At 35.1% G+C, this 16,960-nt stretch overlaps 2 protein-coding genes and 1 pseudogene across 7 annotated transcripts; all 3 read left to right on the forward strand.

Moving 5' to 3' along the window:
* Positions 1-1,811: 1,811 nt before the first annotated feature.
* On the forward strand, positions 1,812-7,821 carry LOC140832044 (DEAD-box ATP-dependent RNA helicase 5-like; annotated as a pseudogene).
* Positions 7,822-8,266: 445 nt separating this feature from the next.
* On the forward strand, positions 8,267-13,427 carry LOC140832045 (U-box domain-containing protein 4-like). Of its 6 annotated transcripts, XM_073195820.1 has the most exons (6): positions 8,275-8,415; positions 8,673-8,754; positions 10,137-10,415; positions 10,622-10,738; positions 10,867-12,864; positions 13,191-13,427. In XM_073195820.1, the coding sequence occupies exons 3-6, from the start codon at positions 10,140-10,142 to the stop codon at positions 13,245-13,247; spliced, it is 2,448 nt and encodes an 815-aa protein (XP_073051921.1). In that variant the 5' UTR covers positions 8,275-8,415; positions 8,673-8,754; positions 10,137-10,139; the 3' UTR covers positions 13,248-13,427. The 6 variants fall into 6 exon arrangements, with proteins under 6 accessions (XP_073051916.1, XP_073051920.1, XP_073051921.1 ...); XM_073195815.1 differs by lacking the exon at positions 8,673-8,754 and having other exon boundaries at positions 8,267-8,415; positions 10,120-10,415; XM_073195819.1 differs by lacking the exon at positions 8,673-8,754 and having other exon boundaries at positions 8,267-8,415.
* Positions 13,428-14,275: 848 nt separating this feature from the next.
* On the forward strand, positions 14,276-16,613 carry LOC140832047 (uncharacterized). The gene is made up of 3 exons (XM_073195822.1): positions 14,276-14,507; positions 15,152-15,328; positions 16,260-16,613. Exons 1-3 carry the CDS (start codon positions 14,442-14,444, stop codon positions 16,464-16,466), a joined length of 450 nt encoding a protein of 149 aa, XP_073051923.1. The 5' UTR covers positions 14,276-14,441; the 3' UTR covers positions 16,467-16,613.
* The last annotated feature ends 347 nt before the right edge of the window (positions 16,614-16,960 follow it).

The raw sequence follows: 16,960 nt of genomic DNA on the forward strand, positions 1-16,960 counted from the left end.
ATAAAGATTCGTGAGACAAGTTTCACAAGAGAGCCTACTCTGTGTAACATTTCATGGCTCAAGGTGGATGTCTTTCCAAAGGGTAAATTCAAAATCTCATCGCAATCGCTATAGTTTATAGCAATTTAATAGTTAATTAGGTCACTATCACCCCAATATTATCAAGATTTCAAACCTTCGAAAATCGATATTGTGTCCATGCGACTTGTTTGTATCACATGGGAGGATCTTCCCACATGTGGAAAATAATTATCGCGTCCTTTAATTCAGAATGCTTTTCAACAAATTTCAGAATTTCTAAATCTGTTTTCAAGTAGTTTTTACTGGAAACTTCAAAACTAATTGTGTATGATTGAATACTTGACTTGTTTCCATCGTGTAAATCAAATTTATTAAAATATTTTCCGGATCACTTTATTGAAGAGACTAGTATTACTTCTCAACAATTAATATACAGTGAAGTAGCTTTGATTGCATGAAATTTGTCAAATAAAACACATCAATTGTAAAGAAAAAATAAAGAGAGTTGAGCATGTATGCACATGATAACTATCTATCGAAGTATTTATTCGAATTGATATATATTTTATTCGTTGAAAATTTAAAATCATTATTGTAGAAAAAATCGATCATTATATGCATTTAAAGATATCTGATCTTATGAAATTCGATTCTCTCAACTAACATCTTCTCATACGATATTATCGCAAAGAGCTTACTCATTAAGATTAACTGGTTAATATGATTTGCAAGTAATTGTATTAACCCAAAAGTTTATCTAATACGCACGAAAGATAACGGACGGGTCCTACGTCATCGCTAAAAAAACACAATCATTATATTTTATAATCAAGCCAAACAAATCATTTGGATTCAAATTGAATCGTTAGCACTTAAATCTTGTTTACAATTTATGATAGTTTACGAGCCATCAATTATATTTACGATACACGTGATTTTTTTAGGTTAATTTAACTCGTGACAAGAGCACTCGTCACATATATTTTGAGTATAAATAATTTTGGATGCATGAAATAATAATTATACTATATATTATAATCATTTCATTATACGATGACTATTAACTAGAGAAAAGTGTTACTGTTTTACATCATCGTTTTAGTTCGATTTCTTATCTTTAAGAGAACCAAAAAAATTATGTACTGGAAAACAGAAAATTTAGCCAAAGAATAACATTTATATTGTTTTATTTATGAATGTCGGTCTAAAAAATCTCACTTAAAAATTAACATTTTTTTATAATTTTATTTAAAGAAATTATAATTAATTTGCGTATATGTTTTTTTATATCCGAAAAAATATAATTAATGTAACGATCCACTAAATAATTAATTATTCTATTTTAGGTTATGATCATTTTAGATGCTTAGTAGTAATATGACAGTCCTTCACTTGATATATAGAGATGACATATTATAGATAGGCAAAAATTCGTAAGATACAGTTTCACAGGATCATATTTTGTGAAATAATCTTTTATTTGAGTCATATATGAAAATTATTACTTTTTATACAAAGAGTAATAATTTTTATTATGAATATCGATAGGATTGACTCGTATCACAGATAAAAATTCGTGAGATCGTCTCACAAGAAACTTACTTTTATAGATAATTCGTAACATATAAAGCATATGTTTCGTAAAAAAAATATAAAATAATTTTTTATACAAGGTTTTCTTGTATTATACGTATTATATATATATATATATATATATATATATATATATAAAATGAAAAAAATACGGAAAACAATTTTTTTTAATTATTAAAAAACACGATAATAATACATTTATGTAGGCCGAATTGCCAAACAGGGCTCCGAGGCTGGACACCCAGAACCCTTGAGGCATCAGACAATCGCGCCGCCACTGCGTCTAGGGTTTTGGGTTCCAAGTTCCAATCTTTATTTCCGCATTAGTAATGGGTGGCCACAAACTTGATGCAGAAGCCTCCAACACAACTGGAAATGGTGAGATCAAGCTCCAGAGAAAGCAAAAGAACAAGCAAAAAAGAATGCCTGAAGAAACTGAAGCTGAACTTGGTACTGAATCCGTGAATGTTGCTAAGAAGAAGAAAAACAAAGAAAGACAAGAAGAGGTGGCAGAGGCACTGAACGGGTAAGCTGAGATTTCTATAACAAAAGAGAAAAAACAGAAAAAAGGGGAGACCTTCAATGATGGATCAACTGAAATTCCGAAGAAGAAAAAGAAAAAAGAGAAAGGAGGTGAGAACGAGAGTGCGAATAATGCCATAATTGAAACACCAAGAAAACCGGAGAAGTGTAGTGGAGTAGGCTCGGAGAATGCCACTGAGGAGATTAGACAAGGCAGTGGAGTAGTGGTATCTGGGAAGAATATGAATGATCCTAAATACGCAACATTAAATTCTTTTTCCGAATCAGGGCTTCCAATTGAGGTCCTGGAATGCTGCAAGAATTTTAATAAACCGTCACCAATTCAGTCCCATTCATGGCCTTTTCTTCTTGATGGTCGCGATTTTATTGGAATAGCAGCCACTGGGTCTGGTAAAGTTTATTGTTAATCTTTATTTGTTTGAGGCATCAGAGTTTACATTTTGCTTTTGTTGTGACAGTTTGTCGTTGGTTTGATAAGGTAAAACACTGGCATATGGAGTTCCTGCTATAGTGAATGTATTAAGCAAACGAAAAAGTAAGATTGCTGTGAAAAGGAATCCACTTTGCCTTGTTCTTTCGCCTACAAGGGAGCTAGCTCAACAAGTAAGTTCTCCCCTATATATAACGGTATTGTAAAACTTCTGTTCTATGCACCGGTGAATATGCAATTCTTTTGGTTAATAAGCAATGAATTGTATTTAGCTGCACTAATTAATAGGTCTTGCTACTACTGTATTAATCTGAGAGAACGGATATCGGCAATGCCAGTTAGAACTTCCGATTTTAATTTAGTCTTTTCCGTGCTGACCTTATATCATGGTTACAAGTGCATGTGGAAATGATACGTGTTCTAACTCTTGGATTATGTACCTGAAATCAGGTTTAGGGTTTAATTTAGTTCTGAACGAACTTGAACTTCTGTGATTTTGGGAGAACCAAACTTTAAATAGACAGCTGTTCACGGATTTTGTAGTCCCAGTACAAAATGCAATTTGTGGATGCTGGATGGATTTTGTTTCTGCAGGGGAAGGGATGGATTTACTATGCACACAACACTTCCCATATGGTGATTGTTAATTGCTTGTTGCCATTGCGTGTTATTCCCACGCACATTATGAATGTGAGCTACTCAGAAAATTGTTCGGAGTGATGTAAAAAAAATATTTCTGGTTCCTATTTGTGTTAGATTTCAGATGTTCTTTGTGATGCTGGGAGGCCTTGTGGAGTGCAGTCGGTTTGTATATATGGAGGAACTTCGAAAGGACCCCAAATATCTACTCTAAAATCCGGTGTGGTAAGTTTCCTGGAATCTTGAACTCCTTTTGTGTCAACTTAGAAAGTATATATTTTTCTGATGATTCAAACCCGCTCTCTCTAGTTTTGATGTTCATTTGTAACCACGTTGGAATAATAAATTTTTCATTGAAAATGGATGTGAAATGCACTTGATGTATATACGAAGGACATCCTTGTTAAATTCATATATTGCGAATAGTGAGTGACAATGCCCTACAACTCTCTAAGGATAGACAAGCTTATAAGCGAATATTAAGTAGCGTATATTAAGTCATGGAAATCAAGCATGTATTTGTATTTTTAGTGTAAAGATTGCGAAACATAATAGGAACTCTTTCTATGGATGGAAATTTAAGCTCCTAACCTTAAAACTCATAATGTATAAAATTTGATCTTTCATCCCTAAAACATGTTTTTGGGAGTCCGTTCTATTTGGTTTGTCTCAAAGCATGGCAATTAAATTTGTCATAGAGTTGTCTTGCTCTTTTACTATCTCTACACAAGGTCGTATCACCTCATTTCCTCTTTGGTGTGAAAAAGTAATGATCGGGAATTTGTTTTTCGGAAGACCTTTTAAAGTTCTAAAAGTGGTTATTGAAGAATATTCTCAAATTCAAGGGTAAAAATGAATAATGCGGTGAATACAAATCACTTGTGTCTGCAGTAATCTGGTATGCAGTTGTGTTTGAAATTGTCATATTGATATGTGGGATACAGAGTTCTCCTGCATCTGGCATGTCTTAATGGGATTTATTTTCATAATTGTCAAATGAGATCATAGTCCTTGTTTATCGTGTCACATGTATCGCTCTAACCAGCTTATGCCTGTATATATATAACTAACACACATCATTAACTCTGTCTTTTGTATATGGATCTACATCAGGACATTGTAATTGGGACACCTGGTCGGCTAAAGGACTTGATTGAAATGGAAGTTTGCCATCTAAAGGAGGTTTCTTACGTGGTATGTGACAAAATTATTCTCCTATGTCATTGATTTTCTCGCTTATATTGAGGAAGGCAAGTTGGATTCTCAGTTGGCTGGGGCTTTGTTTTTCCCCTCATGCTACTTGTTTATTTTATTGACTTCAATATTCTTCTTTATAGTGTTCATTTAGGCAGCATGGGGTTATATGAGAGATAATAATTAAGTGCCACATTAATTTGGTGTAAGATTTTCTAGACTTCCAATTCAAAAAGGCATCCAAATCACTTTATATGTTGGTTTTACTTGTGATTTCATGTGGTTTTCTTTGCAGTTCGCCAAATGGCAATGTTCAGTGCAACGTGGCCACTACCTGTGCATCAATTAGCTCAAGAATTCATGGATCCCTCCCCCATTAAGGTATATATTTTCTGTGGGAGTTACATTATCATCTACCTTATTTCTTTCCTTTTAATTTTGAAATGATCATGTTTCAGGTGGTCGTTGGTTCAGAAGATTTAGCTGCCAACCATGATGTTCTGCAAATAGTGGAGGTATGGTTGAGAAATGATACTATAGAAGGACCGCCGTGAACCAGGAGTGCCTCCATTTTTTTGAATGCTTATTTGCAGTTAATTTTTATTTTCCTTGATGTTATAGGTGCTAGAGGATCGAGCGCGTGATGAACGCTTGCAGAATTTGTTAGAAAAATACCACAAGTCTAGAAAGTGAGTTTTCTGAAATATGTATGTATATATGTGCGTGTATTTATATATTTACACACACACACACACACACACTAGTGTATACTATACACTAGTAAAAGCACGTGCATCTCATGTGGTGACAATTTATTTATATAATAAATTTATTTTAATATTCTATTATAGGTTTTGAATATTTGTACATTTTGGTATTCGACCGTTAGCTTTTTTTACATAAACGTTTAGTGTAAATTATCAAAAGTTCAGAAAAATTATCAGTTATATTTCTTAATTATTTTTTTAAAAAAACTGATGCTTTGCTAGTGGTAATAAACAATTTTTTCCTCTTTCCCATGAATGATTTGCTAATTAATGGTAATAATATAATTTTATTCCCTATTTATCCTTAATATTTTTCTTTAATTCCCAAAAATGCCCATCACGTTTCACACACCAAACAAATTATGGGTAATAATGATATTTTACTATGCAAAAACTTTGCCTCTCTATTCATACTTTTTCCAAAAATGGTCATAACATTTCACACACCAATGAACAAATTATGGGTAATAAAGATATTTCACAATGCAAAAACTTCACCCCTCTATTCATACTTCTATAATAGAAAAACACTCTAAGGAGATCTTTCTTCACACAACAATGAACTAATGAAGCAAACAAATTATATACATGTACATATTGTTAATTTGTTTGCTTCATTAGTTGTGTGAAGAAATATCTCCTTGGAGTGTTGTGCATGCTAATGTATCTGCTTGATTTCAAAGTTGTGGAATATGCTTGCAAAGTTAAGCACTCTATGTATATTTATCATTTTTTTTTGGCTACATTCATTATGTGGACAAAATCCCCTTCTGAATGTTGTGCTAACTAATGTGTCTGCGTGCTCCCAAATTTGTGGAACTGGACTTGCAAAGTTAAGGACTCCTCTACTTGTTGAAATGATGTGTTAAACTTTCAATAACATTTAAGTATATTATCAGTTGGCTCTATATTTCAATTGTATTTCTTTTGACCTTTTTCTTTTAAAATTATGAATGATATAACTTTTTTTTGGTTTATATACTAGAGAAAGCGAGCATGGATTATTTCTTATTAACAGCTGTTATCCAAATTCTTCTCATTTGGGGTTTTAACCTGTTGCAGGAATAGAGTTTTGGTTTTTGTTTTATACAAGAAGGAAGCATCAAGGGTTGAGAATATGCTTCACAAAAGGTGATTTTGATTTACACATTCATTTTTCCTGCTAAATGAAGCACAACTTTTGCGACTATGTTTCTTGATCTGCAGATTCAGGAATGAAGATTAATTATCTCTAATTTCACTTTTTATTAATCTGCATTATTTACAATTTCTGTTTATTTTTCTTTTCCAGGGGTTGGAAAGTTGTTTCTATAAATGGCGATAAAGCACAACATGCAAGGACACAGGCATTGTCATTGTTTAAGGATGGATCATGTCCTCTAATGGTAGGTAATAATTATTCAGTTTGACCGAATAAAATTACCAATAATGATGCTAAACCTTTGTGCGTCCTCTATGCACATATTCACAATAAGATGAGCTGTCAAACAATGACCATTAATTTTCAGAACCTGGTTTGATTTTCAATTTCTTCAGATAGCAACTGATGTTGCTGCTCGAGGTTTGGATATTCCCGTTGTCGAAGTTGTAATAAACTACAGTTTTCCACTCACAACAGAGGATTATGTGCACAGAATTGGTAGGACTGGACGAGCTGGTAAGAAGGGAGTGGCTCACACTTTCTTCACAAAGGAGAACAAGGTATGTTCTAATCTTGGTATTGAAAATATACCAATCTTCTTGTTTGGAACATGATTTTTCTATATTTTAGTGTATGACATGAATATTATTAAACTCTTGTCAGGGACTTGCTGGGGAGTTGGTAAACGTTCTCAGGGAAGCTCAGCAGGTTGTACCTGATGCCTTGCTAAAATTTGGGACGCATGTGAAGAAAAAGGTGAGCATATCTTTTCTTAGTAGGGGCCAAATTAGGCATTTCAGATCGTTTTTTTTCCAACTTCTTTATGTGATTGGGAAGCATCTTTTGTCGCACATCATGCTAGTTATACATTGACTAGATTGAACCCCCATTGAAGCTTGAACACAAGCTTGTGTTAGTGATATCAGCCCATGATTTGGCTCAAGGGACTTAGTTTGGTACACGAGCTGAGCTCTCTAGCCAGTCTTCAAGATTGTTTTCAAGATAGTCTAGAAAATTGAAATAACGGTTTTAGTATATATATAAGATTTATCACAAACGCAATTATAAGTATTTTAGTTGGTTGATGCTCTTTAGAAAAATTCAATTTGAGCTTGAGATTCACTTGTTCTCTTGCATCCTCGAGATTGTGCTTGTGCACCCGTAACTCTATTCCAACTGCGTCAACATGACTTACCCGCGTCTGCAGGATATGTGCAATCATCCTAGAATTCTAGCACTATCTGATTGTTAACTTGATGCAGGAATCCAAGTTATATGGTGCCCATTTCAAGGAAATTGATTCTAATGCTCCCAAAGCTACAAAGATAAAGTTCGATATTCCGATGATGAAGATTGATTTTACCCGATCTGTACTTTTATTTCTCTTAAAGAAAGCTCAATTTTGTTTTTGCTGCCAGCTTTTGTCGATGAAAAATCAATATAATTTTTTTGTATATTTTTTTTCCTGATAAAGATCATGCTTCTACATTAAATGCTCAAGTTTGTTGTTTTAAATTTGATGTGGTTCCTCCCGAATTGTAATAGACATCCCTACGCGTGGATGCTAGTTGTAAGTTGTGAACGACGTGTAACACAAAAATGAACACCATTTTTACCCAAAAAAGTTTAAAATTTGAAATTTTTAGGTTTCGCAAATATTACCAATAGATTGATCTTAGTGACTAATTCTTTCTAAATCATGAGTTGTATAGGTGTGGTGAGTTATTTATGTCATAAAAGCCAGGCCAGAGACTAAAACTAGTATTGGATTCAAAACGAATATATATTTTTTTAAAATAAATATATATAAATATATATATATAATATGAACTTGTGGAACATCTTTAAATTTATTATATGACTATGTCGTTCTGCACATTGTTCATTCAAAGTCACATTATTAACTCGACTATGTAGTATGAATTTATGTAGTCACCGTTGACAATGAGTTGGGGTTGAGATCAAATATTAGTTAGTCGTGGGACAAACTCACATTCAAAAACAATTGCCCTGGACGGGAGAGCAGGAAACACTCAGAAGCTGGATCGTGCTGAGGAAAAGCGAGAGAGAAGAGAAGCCGACTACTTGTATGGTTTCTGATCCGTCCTCAAAACCCTAATTTACTTTCTTCCGAGCAAAAATTCCCGATTTTCTGAATATTCTGCATTTCTGTCATAATTCGGATTTCAAAATTGTTGCTTTACCTCCGTCAGCTTTGATTGATTATTTAATGTTGTTTTTGTGTTGTTATGGTCGTTAAGCTAGTTTTTGAATTGTGAATGGAAGGTCTCTTTAGGACTTACTTCTATTGGTTTGATCGTCGATTGAGTTGTCAATTGGACAAGATGCTGGGTACTTTTGTCGGGAAGTTTGGTGGATAAGTTGCTGATTTTTTTGTATTCTGCTCAGGTTTTGTGATTTCAGGGGTAAATGTAATCTCTTTTCGCTGTGAATTTGCTCTGGTCTTTTGAATTGGATCTCTTGATGTTCTCGTGTTTTCAATTTTAGTTAAGATATGTCATTTCTCTGTAATGGCGACAATTTTGTTTTTTTTTACTGTTTATTAGAATCATTCGGAATTTGTTGCTATATAATGTAATAAAACTGTAATTATGCTGTTTTTGGCGTTGTCTGTTTGTTGGACTACATTGTGTGCATGTGTTTATTGAACATCAATTAACTCTCTCTTGGTTTATATCTATCCAGCCATTGCATAAGGTTGTTTTTAATAATTAATTCATAATCTTTTTGTATGTGATACGATTTTGCAGTTGCGTATGGTATTAATTTGGAATGTTGAAAGTCGACCCTAACCTTTTATACTCGAGCAATTGGTTTATTGTGGAAATTCATTTCCGTGCTATATCCGCATACCCACGTGGAATTATGTAATCTACTTTTAGCAACAGTATCGTCTCATCATTGATTCATTCATTTACATTAGTTATTAACTTAGGGCATGTTATGTTTATGGGAAGAGGGTGTAGTAAATCACATGTACTCCCTAGCTAAAATAAATCCCATTTCCTTCGTCCTCTTGTCCATATGTCCCAGATTGGTCTCCTTACAGACCACTGCTGGCAACTCTCCCTGAATGGTTCAATGGTTACAAAACTAACTCACTGAATGACCCATCAGCAATTTACATTAATAATTGTAGAACTTCTTTTATACAGTTTGTAGAATCACAATATTGAGTCCTAGTTATGTGATCCCTTTGATGTCTGGAACTGATTGGTTTCATCATTGGTCTGGGTCATCCCATCCAGTTCTGACTACTGGAACTTTCACCATTGAAATTTCATTTGTTCCCAAATTCGTAGTGGTTATTTTTATACTCTATCTTACTTCAGGTTTTTTTTTAGCACTGTATAGTTTACAGGGCGATGGGTTTTGGTGGCATCTTGCTCCAACTCAATTAAAGCACAAGCTTAGAAATCTCCACTAGCGAGCACTTTCCAGTTTCTAGAACTAGTGAGTAGTGGCTTCGTGTCTGGAAGAACACTGGTGGAGTATATGAGACATGCATTTGAGAGAACTTGTAACAATTTTTAGCGTCTCTGTGTTTGCTTAGTGGTTCTTGTTAACATTTTGTGCTTATTTATCAAAAGAACTTGAAGTTATAGCAAGATGACATTACCTGTTTCTGTTTGTTTCTTATTTGAATAGAGTAGTTTGCTTGTTTTAATGTGCTTTATCAGCAACAGCTTTCCCTTGTAGTTTTGCATCTCAAGTTTGTTTTGAGATTTTCTCCTATGATCTCTCTTTCATTTATGTTTTTTAACCTGCAGTTCTTTTGATGTATCAGAGGATGGAGATATTGTTACTAAAATCGCTTCTCAATAGCATCAAGAGTCTTTCTGAAATGGCATTCTGTGAAAGCATAAATGATGAACTAATTCAGAGATATCATTCAAGGATTGAAGAGATGCTGAAGTTGTTAAAGCCAATATTTCATTCCATTACTGAGACTGAAATTGTTTCTGATGAAATATGGCAAAAAGCAATCTCAGGTCTCCAGCAGTCTGTGGACGAATTGAGAGAAATTTTTGCAAGCTGGCAACCGTTGATGAGTAAAATTTACCTTGTAAGTGATAAGAGCTTTTCTTTAACTTTAGTGTGTACCTTGTTTATGCAACTAAGGGTGAAAAAATGCACTGATAAAAGAAAGATGGAGGGTGGATGGGGATTTTTTTTTTGGGTGCTGGTTTTCATTATTATTGAACCTGTCTTAAAACCTCTATCGTTCTTGTATAATTAATTTATAGTGGTTGATCTTTGCTTGGTCTCCAGGTTTTACAAGTTGAATCACTTATTTCGAAAGCTCGAATTCATTGTTTGGAAATTCTTGAGTGGCTAAAGTCTTCTGATCAGAACTTGTCGTCTGAGCTTAGTGCTGCATGTCTCGAGGTAATGGACTGGTGTTTTTTTCTTCTTGTTTTCTACATGTAGAAAAGTACGCACTTAAGAGCTCAGGATTGAAGGATTGGGCAAATTTAGTGTGCGGTGGTAACTACTGATTTAATCTCTTTGTACAGAAATTTAAGCGTGTTGAATTTGAACAAACTTCACCGATAATAGAAAAGGCTATGAAGGATCACATGGAGAGCTCTGGTGCAAGTTTCGAAAGCCTGGAGAAGATTACCAATTTCTTGAGTTTAAGGTCGAACCAGGAACTCCTAATCGAGGGTGTGGCTCTTGAGAAATTGAAAGAAAATGCCGAACAATCTGAAAAAAATGGTGAAGCTGAGTACATAGAGCAAATGATTGCACTGGTTACCCACATGCACGACCTCCTTGTTAAGATGAAACAGTCCCAAACCCGTAATCCTGTTCCAATACCTGCTGATTTTTGTTGTCCTCTCTCACTTGAACTCATGACTGATCCGGTTATTGTTGCATCTGGACAAACATATGAGCGTGCCTATATTCGTAATTGGATAGATCTCGGGATTACTGTGTGCCCAAAAACAAGGCACACCCTGGCGCACACAAATCTTATTCCTAATTACACTGTTAAGGCGCTCATTGCAAATTGGTGCGAATCAAACAATGTGAAACTGCCTGATCCGATAAAATATATGAGTTTGAACCAGCCTTCTTCAGTACTTTCAAATGCCGAGTCTGGTAGGGTGAGGAAGGTTTATAGTTCTAGCACACCTGATCGCACTTCAGGTTCTCTTGCAAAGAGCTCAATCTCATCTACTGCAATCCAAAGAGAGGGAATGTCTCCATCTCATCCCCGTTCATTGTCAGAGGATTTACTGGCAGATGCTGCTGTAAGTGAAAACGGATTGGACTCTGGAAGAGTGTCCCCTAGAAGTTTTGAAGACCGGTTGGACCACTCAGGCGACAGAAGTAGCTCAGGTGGTCTTCTCTTGACATCCCAATCTAGAAATGGTACCTCTGGTACTGATGAACGATCGCCACAGGGCCATATCCGAACTGATTCAGCATCCAGCACTGTTTCCAATTCTGTTGTGTCCCAAGGAACAGAAGTTGACTGCAATGATGTGGTATCACGTGCCTATTGTAGTGATGCTTCTGGAGAGCTTGCAGCAGAGCCCCAACCTGCTTCAAACATAAGTGTCCCGCAAAGAGAGATAGATTACCCACATAGGATAGAGACAAGAACTCGTGGCCAACCAATTTGGCGCAGGCCATCCGAGAGGTTTGTTCCCAGAGTAGTTTCTTCTCCTGCTGTTGAAATGAGAGCTGAACTGTTGGAGGTCGAAACACAAGTTAAGCAGCTGGTTGAGGACCTTAAGAGCAGTTCCCTTGATTCACAGATAAAAGCAACAGAGAAAATCCGGTTACTTGCTAAGCATAACATGGACAATCGACTTGTAATTGCAAATTGTGGGGTTATCAGCCTGCTAGTCAATTTGCTACGTTCAGAAGACTCAACCATACAAGAAAATGCTGTTACTGCTCTTCTCAACTTATCAATTAACGATAACAACAAGACCGCCATTGCAAATGCTGATGCCATTGAACCCCTGATTCACGTCCTTAAGACTGGAACTCCCGAAGCGAAGGAGAACTCTGCTGCAACCCTCTTCAGCCTATCGGTGATTGAAGAAAACAAAATCAAGATTGGAAGATCGGGAGCAATCGTACCTTTGGTGGATTTGCTGGGACATGGAACTCCAAGAGGCAAGAAAGATGCAGCCACCGCATTATTTAACCTGTCGATCAATCATGAGAACAAGGCCCGTATTGTACAGGCTGGTGCAGTGAGGTACCTAGTAGACTTGATGGACCCTGCATTTGGAATGGTCGACAAGGCAGTGGCTGTGTTATCTAATCTTGCAACAATTCACGAGGGAAGAGCCTCAATTGGTCAGGAAAGAGGAATACCAGTCTTAGTTGAAGTTGTCGAGTTAGGCTCTGGACGAGGTAAAGAGAATGCAGCTGCTGCTCTCCTGCAGTTGTGCACTAATAGCAGTAGATTTTGCAACATGGTTCTCCAGGAAGGTGCCGTTCCTCCATTGGTGGCATTGTCGCAATCTGGGACACCGAGAGCTAGAGAAAAGGTGAGGCCATATTAAAACTAGAACTTACCCGAAAAGTGTTCAAATATTTGAAAAAGTGTTTTAGAAAAGGTGTTTGATTGGTTGCTGCAGTGTTTTTGAACTCTTAAATAGTTGAAATCATATTTTTAGAGAAGTCAAAAACTAGTCTCTCTTGTTTCTCCTACAATTTCTATTTAAAAACAAATTAGATGCGTTCTAACTGCCGTATCCATCAGCTTTTTGAAGCCAAGTGCTTTTATATCTGAACTCTCCATATACTTACCTTTTTACAGGATATATCTATCCATATTACATTGAATATTCATCTATTTTTTTTCCTCTTCCAGGCTCAACAACTTCTTGGCTACTTTAGAACCCAACGGCATGGTAATTCCCGGGGATGATTTTGATGTGAACTTTGAGGGCTGTAGTGTATGGTAAGATTTAAGTTGAACTGTGTAAATTCTGAATTTGCAAATAATTATTGGGGATGTAGCGTGCTGGCTTCTTTTCATTTATTATTTTTTATTTCTACATTTTTTTCAGCATATTTAAATATTGAAATGAAACTTTTACTTATGAAAGGTTTGCTAGAAAAGATTTTACTTATTATTTGATACATATAATTTGTTTGCTATGCCATTCATTTGCATTATTGGAATTCCACATTCATCTTTGACCTTGTTTCGCAAGGGCATATTTTAGAAACTCAAGACGAGCGCAAGTTTGGTGTTCGGAGAATTACACACCAATCTCCAATCATGAAATTTTTTTAATTAAGACAAAAATTGGCCCTTTATGCCCTAGCGTCGCATGTTCTTCGTTCAGTTAATAACGATAATATACCAATCTAATAATTTTCATATATTTAATACACCAAAAAAAAAGAATTTACTCCTTTTAATTGTGTTTTCATCCTTTGAAGCTTTTGACTAAACTAAATAAATTAATTTATAAATTAATTTCAAACACCAGTCGAATGGAAAACGTCTACTTTTATTGATACAGCCATTTAATATTCTTCTTAAGAATACATCCAATGCATGTATTGGTGTCTGATACAATACACTACGTCTACGTGTGAGTGTCTATATATATATATATATATATATATAGACCACTTAAGAAAATCAATATGAAATTTTAAAATTATGACGGTGGAATTTTTCAAAAGATAAAAACCTCTCTTTAAAAATAGAATAATACCATTATTTTATTTTGTCCAACTGTGATACGAGTTTCTCCAAAACTGAATTCGTACACATGCTCCAACTATCAGGCACGACTAAAACATGTAATATTTTGCCAAATTTTTATTTTTATTTTATTTTTGGGGCTAATTTATATTTTATTCTTTATTTATATCGTTATTATTAATAAATTAATTATTAATGCAGATTATAATAATATTAAAGCATTATTTGGAAAAGAGTAGGAATCCCAATCGAGAACCAGACTCCAAGCCAAGTGGTGGATTCTCTCTCAAAAGTCTTTGAGAGAGAAATTGAGACGTTTTAACGCACATAGAAAAAATCCCAGAAAAGATTGGACTATACACAGAGACCTGATTCCTTTCTCGCAACTGAGTGCCTACAAATATGGTTGGAATTTTCTCAAGATTTTCTGCCAGCAGGAATGGTCATCGACGGGCTCAAAGTGCACTGGTGAGCAGCATCTGTCTTTCTTTACATATCTGCTAAGTTTTTAAATTTGTTTCTATGCGTTTTGGGTGCAAAGATTGTTCCTTTATTGCCCGAGTCTATGAGGTTATTTTGTGCTTTTCAGGTTTTTTGATATTATCTGGAAAGTTGTGATTTTTCAGCAGGTTGTAGATTTTTGTGTTCTCTGATCTCTAATGAAAATTGGTGGATTTTTTCGGTTTCTAAATTTTCACAAGATTTGGTTTTGGCTGAATGTAGTTGAATGAACATCATTTTATTGAAATGGGATTGCTGACATCTGTTTGTAGATCAAATTAAGTATAAGTTCTTGTCCTTCGTATAAAAGAGGAACTTAATGCTCACGGCTTCTTGCCTATTAGCATCTTGATTGTTATGTAAATTCCAGTTTTCCTTTTAGTTCGGTCGATCTTAAATTGACTGTATGTCAAATGATATGGTTCGCATCTTACTCGATGTGGTAATCAATTATTTACCGACTTAATTTCTGTACTTATATTTTCTAAACCATTTCAGTGTTCCTTAGTGATCTTCGGTTTTCCATGTATGAGCTTGCTTGCAGAGTTAGCAAATTTGTGATCAATTGCCTTCTGTGCTGATGTTAATTGTTGAATACTCTTGTTTTGCAGGTTGAAACGATTCCTTCCTCGGAGGCAACAACTGCTACGACCATAGCCGGAGCTGCACTCAGTGTTCCACATGGGGTTGAAGTTGCAGTTGAATTTAAGCCAGTTGAACGCCCGATCGAGCCTCTGGATAATGATCAACCAGTCCAATGTCCGTTAGCTGAACCCTCGATTCTTAATGTAAGCTTAAAATGGTTTTTAATGAGTTCAGAATTTGATATACCAATCAATTACATCTCGTTTTGTACTCTGACGTGCTTGTTTGTGTCATTTGGCTGCTGATGTTTTTGAGGGAATTTGTCCTTCAACCTCTTACCACGGGGGTTATATGTTAGAAATTAGAATACATTAAACAAGATTTGTTATTATTATTATTGCCTTGATCATGATATAATTATCTAGATTGTGATAAGTGCATGACAACTTATCCTTTTCCGTGCTCAATTCCCGGCCACGGGATATTCTCTCCTCCATACATATGGCTGGTGATTTCTATTCAAAAATCACGAGAGAGAATCCTAAACTCAGGGTGAATTGCATAATTCTTTTGCATTATTTTATCTCTCTATCCTGTTACTATCATTTTTAAAAAAGAAAAGCTGTTTACTTGAGAGGTACAAAAAACTTGCTGACATTTATAGTGGATAAAGCTATATTTTCAGTCAGCTTGGTTAACATGCTAAAAAATATGGACTAAGTTTTTGTTTTGTTCCTCTCTACATTGAGATTGAGTGTTGCCTTTTTGTGCTAACTATGCTAAACATATGGTGAAGCACATCTTATAAGTTTTTGGGCCAAAATGATATGCCCTTTGCATCCATGATTTGGCCGGTTTCAAATGTTTTGGCCATAAGGAAAGTATGAATTTGGGTTTTTAATAATGTGTCTGTTTCTCGTGTTCTTGTTGTAAAAAAACAATGCTATCTTCTTCATTATGTGCCTGTATCACCACCGATGCAATTTGCTGTAAAGAACTTAGAGACTGCGCTTTTGATTGGAGTTTGAAGTTCCATCACTTTTGGTTTGAATTTTTCCATAACACAGAGCTTTTACTTTGTTAAGTAAATTTAAATAGAATAAGCTGCGGTTTTTAATTTTTTCTGATGATCAGGATGGAAGAATATGGAAGGAGCGAGTATCTTCTAGTGTCCAGAGGAGGACCGATCTACCGGTTATGCAGGAACCACCTCCAACTGAATCCAAGACTCACACGACTAAATCCCGCTCCCCATCTAACCGGCTAATTCTGCCATCTATCAGCGCCCCGGAACGCAACATCATAAAATTGCTTGAAGAGTGTAATGCATCTGGGGTATAGAAATTTACAAATCTAATAATAACTCTCTCATTCGTGCAAGTGCCATCAGTGTAACTTGTATGTATCTTGTCATTTTTCTTAAAATTATTTGTAATGCCTAAACTTTCAACCATTACAAGCTTAATATTTCAACCTCATTTCAAGTTATCTGCCTGAATATATTAGTAGAGATGTTATAAGCATTCTCATGGAGTAATAACACAAAATAAAATCGCTACAAAAAATATTTATCTTTTGAATAGTTGGCAATGAAGGGTATATCGCTAATTATCCGAGTTTAATCCAATACAAAATGGTATAAAAACAACTATTACAATTTTTTTTAAACTTGGCTCATGTGTACTTGCAGGCAGTTACAAGAGTATGTCTTCTTGAGACGAATTGATACGATTAATATTTTCAATGAAAAATAATATTTTTGACATAAAAAAATTATATTTTTCTTGGATCGACTGGGTTTGAGATCTATCTCACAAAATTAATTCGTGAAATGA

The sequence above is a fragment of the Primulina eburnea genome, chromosome 5 (assembly GCF_022965805.1).
Source record: "Primulina eburnea isolate SZY01 chromosome 5, ASM2296580v1, whole genome shotgun sequence".
NCBI classification, from domain to species: Eukaryota; Viridiplantae; Streptophyta; class Magnoliopsida; order Lamiales; family Gesneriaceae; genus Primulina; species Primulina eburnea.

Bases quoted from the DNA above. Each gene is read 5' to 3' on its own strand.
- LOC140832045 (XM_073195815.1), top strand. From the start codon at position 10,128: ATGTATCAGAGGATGGAGATATTGTTACTAAAATCGCTTCTCAATAGC. The intron at 10,416-10,621 runs GTAAGTGATAAG...CTTGGTCTCCAG, and splicing joins TGATGAGTAAAATTTACCTT to GTTTTACAAGTTGAATCACT. The intron at 12,865-13,190 runs GTGAGGCCATAT...TTCCTCTTCCAG, and splicing joins CACCGAGAGCTAGAGAAAAG to GCTCAACAACTTCTTGGCTA.
- LOC140832047 (XM_073195822.1), top strand. From the start codon at position 14,442: ATGGTTGGAATTTTCTCAAGATTTTCTGCCAGCAGGAATGGTCATCGA. The intron at 14,508-15,151 runs GTGAGCAGCATC...CTTGTTTTGCAG, and splicing joins GACGGGCTCAAAGTGCACTG to GTTGAAACGATTCCTTCCTC. The intron at 15,329-16,259 runs GTAAGCTTAAAA...TCTGATGATCAG, and splicing joins CTGAACCCTCGATTCTTAAT to GATGGAAGAATATGGAAGGA.